This window comes from Cornus florida, unplaced genomic scaffold (assembly GCF_030987335.1).
Source record: "Cornus florida cultivar Cherokee Brave unplaced genomic scaffold, ASM3098733v1 CherokeeBrave_3.0.0_Hap2_Chr10, whole genome shotgun sequence".
Lineage (NCBI taxonomy): Eukaryota > Viridiplantae > Streptophyta > Magnoliopsida > Cornales > Cornaceae > Cornus > Cornus florida.
In genome coordinates this window covers 67,523,334-67,537,401 of record NW_026775580.1, presented here as the reverse complement: position 1 = coordinate 67,537,401, position 14,068 = coordinate 67,523,334, and the positions used below count along the sequence as shown (strand labels likewise).

The following is a 14,068-nucleotide window of genomic DNA, read 5'->3' as shown; positions in this document are numbered from 1 at the left end:
TCCACAGTGTCCGGTACACGAAACAACAAAAGACAAAAATGCCTTTGTAACGACAAAAATTTCGAAAAAATGAAAAATGGCGAAAAATGGAAACATTACATAGTTTTAACTCATGATGAGCTCAAGCTCGGCCCTTGAGCTCTTAAAATAAATTATGTTAAATTTTACCTTTATATTTTGTTACTTTTGTTATGAATAAATAGTTACGAAGCCTACAAAAATTATAAATAAAACATATAATTAAGACAACATTTAGGAATTAAATCCACATGAGTCACGACTAGTTGGATCAAATTCAACTCATTTACCTAATACAATGGAATAGAATAAGTCTACCCGAATTATTTGATGAACAGAGATAATTCCCTTCAACAAGTAAAGCATCTACAGGGAATTGACAAAATTGCAAGGTAACAAATATATGGTAACAAAAATTTCATTTGAAGTAAAAACCATTATATACATTAAAAAGTTGCAACTGAACCCCTAAAGATATCACCCCACCAGGGCTTGTCAGTCTCATCATCAAGGAAATACATCATGAAGAGATGGCTCAAGGCAAGGATCCTCCAATAGTGATGACAAATCCTCCGTAAGTCCGTGATCCAGACAACTTTGGAGAAGCTCTGCAAAATTACTTTGGGGATTGTTGAACTGATCAAAGCTAACAGAATCAAGAACTTGTGTGGTTTGGAGAGGCTGATCAAAACAATTTTCGAGAAGCTCTGCATAATAACTTTGGTGATTGTTGAACTGATCAAAGCTAAGAGAATCAAGAAATTGTGTGGTTTGGAGAGGCTGATCAAAACCAAATGCACAAGTACCATAGGTGTTGAAATTTGCCATATTATCCATTTCAGTAACTGTTTCTTCAGATGTCAATGCAGTGGAGTTGTTTCCAGCTGAGCTTATGATCATGGGTTGTTCAATGTCTTCATTTATTCCACTGTAATGATCCGTGTCCATTTCAGTGGGCTCAGACTCAGTTTCTTCAGATGTTGCTCTCATGATTGGTTGTTCAATATTGTCGTGATTTCGATTTCTGTCTTTTTCCTTCTTGTAAATCTTGCATAAAACCCATTCATCAAGCTGAAAGAAATTAAGAAAGATAAGTGTATGAAGCTTAATCAAAATATATATATATATATATATATAGATATATGTATATGGACAGACAAAAACATATTGAGATAGTTATGCATATATATACACGTACCCTTGAGTTATTTTGTTCCCTTTGAGTAGTGGAAGGACTATATAATGTAAATTCTTGCATAAGCCACGATGTTTTGTTTTTGTTTTGAGCATTTCCTTGGTAGAATGCCAATGCCTTCCTATTTCCAATTTTGCGGCCATTAAACTTGACAACCTTATCAGCAGATGTTGCCCTCCAGAATCCATTCCCTGCAGTCCTATTTGGTCTTTTTCCATTTGGATACTTTCTGTCTCTTTGTGTGAAAAAATACCATTCCTTTTCTCCTTGAGCTTGGTAATTCACTGTTAATTTGAAAAATGCATGCATGTTAAAATTATACATAACGTACGTGTGTGTGTGTGTGTGTGTGTGTGTGTGGGAGAGAGAGAGAGAGAACATAATTAATTTTAAGACTACGATATCACAAAAGCCCATGTCACAGAAAATGGAACATGAAGAAGCTGAAGGAGACACCTTTAATTAGAGCAAAAGAAAAAGAAAAAAAAAATGTTCAAGGACGTTAATAGCTATAAAAAGGTTACTACTTTTTTTTTATTTTTTAATTTCTGTTATGTGTGTGTGTGTGTGTGTGTGTAGTCTATAAAATCCTAAAAACCACTATGAAACCCTAAAACCACTATAAAAATCCTAAAAACCATTATAAAACCCTAAAACCACTATGAAACCCTAAAACCACTATAAAAAAAAAAATCTACAATAAAAATCCAACGAAACTGATAATATGCACACTGCGAGCAAATTTATGATCATCGATACAAGTTTCAAGATTTATTAAAAAGAAGAAAACTAAACATATAATCAAACAGACAACAAAAAATAAATAAATAAATAAACACCAAAATTAGATACGTAGAAAGTAAGCAACCTAATATTAACAATAATTAATTAATCAGATCTATTCCTAAAAAATTAACCATATATTCTTGTTTCAAGATTTATGAATTAAAAGCAAATAAAACTAAAACATATATATAATCTATGGCAAAAAAAATATATATATATATATAGATATAAACCTGCAAGTTCATCCGGAGTGTATCTGTAGAAATCGACTTCGTGGATCCTGTTGGGCGGTAAGATTAGGTTCTTCACTTTTCTTCTCAAGTAATATTCGACCAGCTCTTCATCATAAGGCCGAAAACGATAACCAGGTGGAAAAGAATCTAAATCACCACCATGTTCATCATCACCACCATTAATGTCCTTGTTGATCAAAAATGAATTAGGACGTTGTTCTTGTTGACTTCTTGCAGTACTGTTTAATAGTTGCGGTTGACTTCTTGGACTGCCACTTTGTCTGATCACTTGGTTCTCCATTGACGTAGGACTCGGAGAATGGAAGAATTCCCACAAACACGGAGAGGGCGTGAGAGAGAGAGTTAATGCTTCTTCAGGTTAAACTTTGTTGCGTGAGATGGATAGATAGATATATATACATATAGAATTAGGGTTGTAAATATCAACGGGCTGGTTCGTTGAGCAAATAAGTCAAACTCAAGCCCATTTTCTAAACTCGTTTATATTCATTAACTTAAGTTTGCATATATTCGTAAACTCAAGTTTAGTTTTTTGAAACTCTTTACATCTCAAGTTGTGCCTATAACAACGGACTTGAGCCCGAGCAAATAAAACCTCGGGCTCGACTCCATTCTTTTGCAAAAATGAGCCCGAATTTGGCTCATTTACTCATCGAACAAATTCAAACCGAGCCCAAACCATTGATATATATATATAAATACACACACATATATACGTATATCTATCTCATGCAACGAAAATGATGTGGCGCATAACAAATCCAAATGAGCTAACAGAGTCTCCGACTTGGGCCTTATTTCAGAAGGCTTAGTGCACCCAGAATTTACCCTCACCAGGCCTTTCAGAATTGGGCCTTTAGATTCGAAGGGTTTTATACTGAATTGGGCCTCTCTATAAAGTTTTTAAAATTAAATCCATTTACAATTTTCTAAGAGCAGTGTCACTCCAATAAAAAATTATTATTACACACTATCATTTTCATTTTTACCAATTCGAATTCTCAATCACCACTTTAATAATTATAATTTTTTTCAAAGTAAAAAAACATAAGTTACTAAACATCTTGAACCAAAAAGTAGCATATGGGTAATTTTTTAAATGACATAATGTGGGGATCCACATTAGTTAGAATAATAACAATAATATTATTAATAATAATAATTTGGTAGTGTTCTCTAAAATTTGAAGTCATTATAATGAAATTTTAAATTAAATATGAGAGATACGAGCCATGTTCATGAATATAAACAAGTACGAACTTGGTAATAATTTTTCTATTAAAGTTTATATGTAGCACATTTGTATACGCATCTAATGCAACGGGTCATATTATCTTGAAAGCTCTGGGTGGGTTTGTTGTAATCTTGGGCCTTGGGTCTAGGTGTCCATGGGTTACTTTGTAATGCTTGTTAGCAGTGGGCTAACTTTGGGCCTGTAAATATGTTAATATTTACGGTCTATAAAATTGAATTTACCTTTAAAAAAAAAAAAAAACTTTTGCAGTCATAGTTTTGAAAATTATTATTTTTTCATTTCAAGTCGTAAATCGCTAAATTTTTCAGGAAGTAAGTTCTTAAGATTTCGTTTTTGAATTACACTTCTAACTCAAATAGTGCGTGTGTTGTGGGATCGATACATGTGTTTTGAAGAAGAAAAAAAAATTAATATGAGGAATGTCGCGTTATTGGTTGAAAAATCAATCACTGCAAATATAATTAAACCTATTAATTAGGTTTCTCCTAAGGAATATTAAAACATAATATTTTAATGACAAAAATACCCTTGTAGCATCATCTCATATCATATACTGGATTTCTGACTTCCATTGGATTCCTACTTTAAAATCAAAGGGCTCTAACCTACATCGTGTAAGCTTTCCTTCTCAAATGGGGAGGTGTGTGTTGGAGTCTCAATGTATGTATAATTAATGTGTGTGTGTGTATATATATATAGAGTGGGTATGTGTTTGTTTGAAAAAATAAATAAATAAATTAAAATTAAAATTAAAATTAAAAATCCTACTTTAAATGGTTCCATATATATATATAGTGAGTATGTGTTTGTTTGGAAAAAAAAAAAAAAAAAAAAAAAAATCCTACTTTAAATGGTTCCGTATATATATCTACATGATAAAAGAAGGGATAAGGTCATCCCATTAGTATACATTTTAACATTCAATTAATCAAACATTTACTTCATACAAACGAATATGCGAAGGTTGAATAAGTTGACCAGAATTATTTGATGAACAACTTAACTCATTTGCATTATTATTGAACTTGATTAGCAAAAACAAATAATTCCCTAAACAACCTTATGAAGAGAAATTCAACTTAATTGTAGCAAAATAAAGCTAAATAATTCCCTTAACAACCTTAAGAAGTGAAATTCTACTTAATTAATAAAGCAGCTCCAGGGGAAAAAATTGTAAAATAAATAATATGGTAACAAAAATTGCAGTGGGACTCTTACCTTAGTAAGATTGAGATTTCACATCAAAAAGTAGAAAACTTAGGAAGAAAAAAAAAACGTTGAAGAGTTCGTTTGGATTTCTAACATACTTAACTTGAATGATTAAGTCTTTTGGGGTGTCTTGACACCTAGTGCCCTAAAATCGGCCGGTTTGGGAGTCATTGACTGAAAGCTTCCTACATAGGTTTTCTAAAGAGCTTAAAGGATTCGAACATTGCACAAAACTCATACTGATGAAAAAATAATAATAATAATAAACATACTCTCACACAAACGCATACATAAAGAGTAAAAAGTCATGATAAACCAGATAGAAAATAACTATAAAAAATAAATTTTTTTTTTTTTCTGTGAATACTTATGAAATCTAGAATTATAAACAAGGCAATAAACACGTGAAAGAGCCCGTGAAAGAAATTCCATTCCCAGAAAAATACATAAGCTCAAAACTTTAATAAATGTATGCAAATCCACGTGATGCATCCCCTGTTACTGTGCAATCAAAGTACTGTAGGTACATATATATTATAGGGTTAAGTGCATTAAACTCCCTGAACTTTCTTCTCTCTCACGAAACCCTCTTGAACTATGACAAAAACACTTAACCCCCTAAACGATTCCATTTGTTGCAAATGTTAACTCTCCGTTATAAATTTGACAGAAATGAGAGCACTTATGTTAGTGAGGGGTCAACAAAAATTTAAAAGGACAAAATTAGCCCTCATGACCTAATTAAGAGAGAAATGTAAAAACCCTTACCCTCGCCAAAGAGAAATTCTCCCTCAAGTTGAGCTGATCCTCGCCAGCGAAGATGTGTCGGATCGCCGAGCTCCAGCACGGACCAATGGCAAAGACTCAAATTCCGAGCGTCGTCAAAGGTTTTTGCCTGCTAATTAAATGCAATCCAATAACCCACAAACGAAAACCACCCCTCAACCCTTCGATGATGATGACGGTGACGGTAATCAAAAACCCAAAAAACCCTTTTTAGGAAATTCAAGAAATTTCACAATAAACCCCTCCCAAAAACAGAAAAAAGGTCGATCATTTCAATCTATAATCAATCTCTCCCATATATATACACACACACACACACACATACAAAGATCACAATGAGGAATGTGAAGATGAGTACACAGGGAGGGATGTGATACACATTGAGGGATAGAGTTGGGATGTGACACACATAGAGAGGGGAAAGAAAGAGCTGTACTCTTTGATGCCCGATTCATGTCAACCATGCTCCGGGAGCACATCGCCGACGTCGCCGATAGTGTGATGTTTCTGAATTTCACAATTTTTCATTTTTCTGGAATTTTCCATTTTTGCAAGGGCATTCTCGTCTTTTCTTATTTTACGTGCTGGACACTATGGGGTGTGCCGGTTGTGTCCAAAAGTTGGTTGGGACATTTGATTGAGTCCAAGACTCTTTGAAATGCCAAGGTTACCATTTTTGCATTTTTCTGTTTTTCGGGCCAGACAGTCCCGTGTGGGACTCCTACCGAGACTGTTGCATACGAGGATTTCAATTGGGTTCATTTGCATCATACTTATTTTATTAAATTTGTTTTATGTAATTGTGAAATATGTGTATATATATATATGTGTGGTGTGAAATGGAAATAAAAGAAAAAGGAAAAATAAAATAAAAAGGCGGTGGGCCCCACTACCATTGAACTTAAGAATAGAGACCACCCTTCAGTCTCACAATTCTCTTCTCACTCCCGCTGGTTTCTCGCTTCCCCTCTCAAACTCTCTTTTTCTTTTTCTTTTTACATCAAGACTTTGAATCTAAATCTCTCCTTCACTACTTGGAATTTTTAAGTGCCGTTTACGGTAAATTGAAGCTCACGGCAAGATCTACAAGTTGATCAAAGCAATTTCTAGTTGGTGCACTCCTTGATTTTCAAAATTTAGGGCATCAAATTGAGGGTTTTGCATAATCTTGAAGTAAGGGTTTCTAATTCCCAATTTCTTGTTCCTTGTGAGTCCATTTCTTGTAATTAATTTTTTTTGGAAAATATTTCTTGTAATTAATTGTTGCTAACATATTTAATTGATGTTAATTAACCCTAGAATGATTTTATTGTGATGTATAAAGTTCTTGAATTTATGTTTTAATTGATGTGTATGAAAAACATGTTTAAGTGTTGATTTCCTATACCTATTGTATTACTAATTGCTAGAAATAATATATGTAAGCATGTATAATTTTTTTTAGAATTTTTTGTGAAGCATGCCTTATTTAAATTGTTTATGCTTATATGTGTTGATGGTATTATATAAGAAGCATGCCTAAATGTTAATTTCTATGCCATGGTATTTATTATTTTCCTAGAAATTTTTATGAAGAAACATGTTAAATTGTGAAGTGTAAATTTCCTCTATTATTATATTATTGGAAAAAAAGAAATACATGGAATGCATCCATAGAATTGGGCATGAAAGAAAAGGGGAAAGTGTTTTGAAAAAAAAAGATTTTGGAACAAAGTTTTGATTAAAATGATTTTTATGAAAATCCAGTCGCCGCGGAGCTACCAAAGGGCCGTGGTGTTCATATAACCTAAAGGGAATTAGGGAGATTGCCCTAGCGTGGTTGAGTTATCTAGGCCCCAAATGATGCCGCAGAGGTACCAATAGTCAAGGACAATAGCCAATCCTTCTCTCGTGTCGCCGCGGAGTCACCAACGGACGGGTTATATTAACAGTTTGAAAAGTGATGAATTTGGATTTTGAAAGTGGGGAGTGACATTCATGGCATCACATATCATGGCACGACGTTGTTATTTTGGAATTTGAATTAATATTGTGTTCCTTCCCGGCATAGTATGACCCCGCTTCCTATTTCTATTCATTGTTTAGATTCACAGGGTCACAAGAGATGTGTTTTAGGCACTACCTACTGAGCAATTTGTTCACCCTTTATATTTAATATTTTTCAGGACACGGATGGTAAGTGGCGGACGACACTCCTCCACAGGGTTTGATGGGTTAGTAGACCATTTTGATATACTTTATAACTATAATCTCATTTTATTATTATTATTATTTATTTATTATTACTTATTTTTTTTATAAACCCGGAATGACACGTATAATATGTATTGACGTAAGAAAGAATGGTTATGTCCCTAGTTGACCTCAGGTTCGGTTAAGAACCCGGCTAACGGTTCGGACCTACGGGTTCGGGTCGTTTCAGGTAGTTGTAGTGTGATTAATTTCTGAGCGATCGCAGATCCAAGCTCTAGGTTTTTGCAATCAATAAATTTCAATTGCAATTGGGTTTGCTTTGTTAAATGTGATAACATATTCATGGGTTTGTTGTAGAGTGTTCTACTATGACAAACGGCTCCGATGCTGTCAACAAAGACCTGACCCAATCCCTCACCTTCGCCCAAGTGTTCACCGCCGAACTCAGTTTCTTTGCCGCCCTCAACCGCAGCTATCCCACCCTTGTAACTTCCTTATTTTCGACTTGACCCATGAAACCTCCTTTGTAATTCCTTCAAATTTGATCGAACAGAGACAAAGTTGAAGATTCGAAGTGTACGCTTGGATCTCCATCTACCATGGCTGGGATGGTGTTGTTAATTAATGTAATTAGGGTTTGTGATTGAAGAGTTGGAAGAATAGTTGAACCGCAAAACTAATGCAAATTGCTCCTCTTCCTCCTCTCTCTTTCTCTATCAGTATTTTTTCCCTCTTTGGCCTCGAACTCCGGTGACAACAGGTGGAAAATCATTCAACAGGGGTAAGGGCTAAACGGTAATTTCATTTTTCAATTAGCAGCTACTTGACGGTTGGTGAATGAGTGCAACAAAATGATAGTTTGTGGGTTTTACTTACTTCTGGGGGGGTTTCTTGCAATTAGGTCATAGTACAGGGAGGTTTAGTACACTTAACCCTATATTATATGACAAGTCCAAAATTAAAGAGCTATGTTTTTTTTTTTTCTAAATTGTTACTCACACACACATGTCTACACTGAAACATGAACCCCCGATCTTTCTTTAGAAAGTAAAAGCATAACTAATACTATTAGGCCAATGGCACATTGGTAAAGAGCTAGATTTGAAAGATGGATGGTGGTTGAAATTCAAAACCGTAAGCTGTCTTGTGTGTGTACATGGATGAGTATGGTATGGACAAAAAGAAGTGTTAGGAGTCAAGGACTTGGAAGTTAGAAGGACAATTAATTGTGATAAATCCATATATCAGACTATAGAAGAAAATTAAATAATATTTTTTCGACCATAAAATTCTGTTCAGACCTTAACTTTGATCTCCTAGTATGGATGCCATTTGAACAAGACATTTGGTGTATTACAGTTTGACAGGGCAGAATGTTCAAGTGCAAATTTTTTTCACTTATAATGATGTAGGACAAAAACACAATTACTTGCTTTAATTAGTACCAAACTGATGCATGAAGGTTCTAGAAATCTCGGAATGATTCCATGCAACTCAAGATTTCAATATTTGTTACATACAGTTTTCAAAACTGTTTGAAGTACCCATGCTGTAAGGTTTAACTTTAAATAAAAAATTTGGTGATTTGGTACTTAAATAGAAAAATACTTTAAAAGTATGACTTATTGATCATAAAAAAGAACTTTCTAGGACTTACCTGTCTTCCAATTCGACTAGTATGTTTGTAGGCTTCACTCGGCCGGGTTAGGTTTAAGCTCATGATGAGCTCAAGCTCGACTCTTGAGCTCTTAAAATAAATTATGTTAAATTTTACCTTTATATTTTGTTACTTTTGTTATGAATAAATAGTTATGAAGCCTACAAGAATTATAAATAAAACATATAATTAAGACAACATTTAAGAATTAAATCCACATGAGTCACGACTAGTTCGATCAAATTCAACTCATTTACCTAATACAATGGAATAGAATAAGTCTACCCGAATTATTTGATGAACAGAGATAATTCCCCTCAACAAGTAAAGCATCTACAGGGAAATGACAAAATTGCAAGGTAACAAATATATGGTAACAAAAATTTCATTTGAAGTAAAAACCATTATATACATTAAAAAGTTGCAACTGAACCACTAAAGATATCACCCCACCAGGGCTTGTCAGTCTCATCATCAAGGAAATACATCATGAAGAGATGGCTCAAGGCAAGGATCCTCCAATAGTGATGACAAATCCTCCGTAAGTCCGTGATCCAGACAATTTTGGAGAAGCTCTGCAAAATTACTTTGGGGATTGTTGAACTGATCAAAGCTAACAGAATCAAGAACTTGTGTGGTTTGGAGAGGCTGATCAAAACAATTTTCGAGAAGCTCTGCATAATTATTTTGGTGATTGTTGAACTGATCAAAGCTAAGAGAATCAATAACTTGTGTGGTTTGGAGAGGCTGATCAAAACCAAATGCACAAGTACCATAGGTGTTGAAATTTGCCATATTATCCATTTCAGTAACTGTTTCTTCAGATGTCAATGCAGTGGAGTTGTTTCCAGCTGAGCTTATGATCATGGGTTGTTCAATGTCTTCATTTATTCCACTGTAATGATCCGTGTCCATTTCAGTGGGCTCAGACTCAGTTTCTTCAGATGTTGCTCTCATGATTGGTTGTTCAATATTGTCGTGATTTCGATTTCTGTCTTTTTCCTTCTTGTAAATCTTGCATAAAACCCATTCATCAAGCTGAAAGAAATTAAGAAAGATAAGTGTATGAAGCTTAATCAAAATATATATATATATATATATAGATATATGTATATGGACAGACAAAAACATATTGAGATAGTTATGCATATATATACACGTACCCTTGAGTTATTTTGTTCCCTTTGAGTAGTGGAAGGACTATATAATGTAAATTCTTGCATAAGCCACGATGTTTTGTTTTTGTTTTGAGCATTTCCTTGGTAGAATGCCAATGCCTTTCTATTTCCAATTTTGCGGCCATTAAACTTGACAACCTTATCAGCAGATGTTGCCCTCCAGAATCCATTCCCTGCAGTCCTATTTGGTCTTTTTCCACTTGGATACTTTCTGTCTCTTTGAGTGAAAAAGTACCATTCCTTTTCTCCTTGAGCTTGGTAATTCACTGTTAATCCCAAAACACAATCAATATATATATTTACAATATTATTAAAACATTAATTTGAAAAATGCATGCATGTTAAAATTATACGTACGTGTGTGTGTGTGTGTGTGTAATTAAGAGAACATAATTAATTTGAAGACTATGCAAGATATAACAAAAAGCCCATATCACAGAAAATGGAACATGAAGAAGCTGAAGGAGACTTTTAATTCGAAAAAAATAAATAAATAAATAAATAAAAGATGTTCAAGGAGACGTTAATAGCTATAAAAAGGCTACTACTTTTTTTTTCTTTTTTAATTTCTGTTATATATATGTATGTATGTACCGTCTGTAAAATCATAATAACTACTATAAAAACCCTAAAACCACTATGAAACCCTAAAACCACTATAAAACCCAAAAAATCTACAATAAAAATTCAATTAAACTGATAATATGCACACTGCGCAAAATTATGATCATAATGAAAATATGAGAAAAACAATAAAATACCTATAACTCTACGTAGTCTAACAAATTGAAACATAAACTTAAAAAATAATAAATAAACACCAAAAATTAGATATATAGAAATCAATCTAATAAATTAACCATCGATACAGGTTTCAAGATTTATTAAAAAGAAGAAAACTAAACATATAATCAAACATAAAAGAAGATTCGAGAACCTAAAAGTACTAGTGTTACATGACAGACAACAAAAATTAAATAAATAAATAAACACCAAAATTAGATACTTAGAAAGTAAGCAACCTAATATTAACAATAATTAATTAATCAGATCTATTCCTAAAAAATTAACCATATATTCTTGTTTCAAGATTTATTAATTAAAAGCAAAAAAACTAAAACATATATATAATCTATGGCAAAAAAATAAATAAATATATATGTATAGATATAAACCTGCAAGTTCATCCGGAGTGTATCTGTAGAAATCGACTTCGTGGATCCTGTTGGGCGGTAAGATTAGGTTCTTCACTTTTCTTCTCAAGTAATATTCGACCAGCTCTTCATCATAAGGCCGAAAACGATAACCAGGTGGAAAAGAATCTAAATCACCACCATTAATGTCCTCGTTGATCAAAATGAATTAGGACGTTGTTCTTGTTGACTTCTTGCAGTACTGTTTAATAGTTGCGGTTGACTTCTTGGACTGCCACTTTGTCTGATCACTTGGTTCTCCATCGACGTAGGACTCGGAGAATGGAAGAATTCCCACAAACACGGAGAGGGCGTGATAGAGAGAGTTAACGCTTCTTCAGGTTAAACTTTGTTGCGTGAGATGGATAGATAGATATATATACATATAGAATTAGGGTTGTAAATATCAACGGGCTGGTTCGTTGAGCAAATAAGTCAAACTCGAGCCCATTTTCTAGGCTCGTTTATATCCATTAACTTAAGTTTGCACATATTCGTGAACCCGAGCTCAGTTTTTTGAACTCGATCTCGTGTTGTGCCTATAACAACGGATTTGAGCCCGAGCAAATAAAACCTCGGGCTCGACTCCGTTCTTTTGCAAAAATGGGCCTGAGTTTGGATCATTTGCTTAACAAACAAACCCGAGCTGAGCCCGAACCATTGAGATATATATATATATACACACACACATACGTATATCTATTCTCATGCAACGAAAATGAAATCCAAATGAGCTACAGAGTCTCCAACTTGGGCCTTATTTCAGAAGGCTCTGTACACCCAGAATTCACCCTCACCAGGTTGTCTTTCAGAATTGGGCCTTTAGATTCGAAGGGTTTTATACTGAATTGGGCCTCTATGAAGTTATTTAATTAAAGCCATTTACAATTTTATAAGAGCAATGTCACTCCAATAAAAAATTATTACTACACAGTATCATTTCATTTTTACCAATTCGAATTCTCAATCACCGCTCTAATAATTACAATTTTTTTCAAAGTAAAAAAACGTAAGTTACTAAACATCGTGAACCAAAAAATAGCATATGAATAAATTTTTAAATGGCATAATGTGGGATCCACATTAGTAACAATAATATTATTCATAATAATAATTTGGTAGTGTTCACTAAAATTTGAAGTCATTATAATGAAATTTTAAAATAAATATGAGAGGATTGTGAACTGTGTGGTACATTAGGTTAATTTCTTCATCAAATCATTATTATTTACAGATACATGATGATGATGTAGCACATTTATATAACCAATGACAAAAAAGACTATACGAGTTTATGTTCACGAATATAAACGAACCTAAACGATTATGTTCACGAACTTGGTAATATTTGGTGGGTTTGTTGTAATCTTGGGCCTTGGGTCTAAGTGTCGATGGGTTACTTTGTAATGCTTGTTAGCATTGGGCTAACTTTGGTCCTGTAAATATGTTAATATTTAAAGTCTACAAAATTGAATTTACCTTTCAAAAAAAAAAAAACTTTTGCAGTCATACTTTTGAAAATTATTATTTTTTCATTTCAAGTCGTAAATCACTAAAATTTTCATTTATACCCTTATTAAATAGAAGCAAAATTATGTGATTATAAATTTATTCAAGAACTGTTATATAATCTATTTTTTTATATACTATTTTGAGTTTTCTTTACTTGCTAATATTGCATAATGAGTTTAATTAAAAAAATAATTAATCTAATATTTTTAATTCAAACTCATGTATAATAGACAATTTTACTACTAAAAAAAATTTAATTACTCTATAAAACAATCATTAAAATGTATTTTTTCTTTTTATTCAAATTTTATATCTAATTTTGTATTAGGGAGTATAATATATAATATATGAGAGATTAAGTCTAAATTTAATATCTAATTTAATTAAAGTATATCTAATTTTGTTAGGTAAAAAAATAAAATTTGGTGATTTAGGACTTAAATAGAAAAATATTTTTAAAAGTAAGATTTATTAGTCCCAAACAAATTTAAAACTTAATTATATAAAACTTGGTGGTAATTTTTCCATGTGAAAATTAAGGCGGTTGGATCTTTTCTGTCGTTTTAATGGCAAAAAAAAAAAAAAAAAAAAAAAAAGTAGAAATAGTCAAACAGCCCCACTTGAACCTATATGCACAATTTCTTACACAACCACATTCATAATGTGTATGAAGCTAATTTGACAATAATGAAAAGTTCAAGCAATTGTAGCAATTGTGTGTGTATATATATGTGTGTGTGTGTGTGTGTGTGTGTGTGTGTGGATATATATATACGTGTATTTATAAACTTAAGTAAAAATAAAAAATGAAAAATCAGAGTATTTAGTTTTT

General features: G+C 32.8%; 2 protein-coding genes across 2 annotated transcripts; both read right to left on the bottom strand.

Annotated features, from left to right (window-relative positions):
• Positions 1-525: 525 nt before the first annotated feature.
• LOC132277770 (NAC transcription factor 32-like) lies at positions 526-2,533 on the bottom strand. The gene is made up of 3 exons (XM_059779619.1): positions 2,233-2,533; positions 1,217-1,497; positions 526-1,089 (listed from the first exon to the last, which is right to left on the bottom strand). Exons 1-3 carry the CDS (start codon positions 2,531-2,533, stop codon positions 526-528), a joined length of 1,146 nt encoding a protein of 381 aa, XP_059635602.1.
• Positions 2,534-9,827: 7,294 nt separating this feature from the next.
• On the bottom strand, positions 9,828-11,988 carry LOC132277769 (NAC transcription factor 32-like). The gene is made up of 4 exons (XM_059779618.1): positions 11,928-11,988; positions 11,707-11,853; positions 10,517-10,797; positions 9,828-10,391 (listed from the first exon to the last, which is right to left on the bottom strand). The coding sequence occupies exons 1-4, from the start codon at positions 11,986-11,988 to the stop codon at positions 9,828-9,830; spliced, it is 1,053 nt and encodes a 350-aa protein (XP_059635601.1).
• Between the last annotated feature and the right edge of the window lie 2,080 nt (positions 11,989-14,068).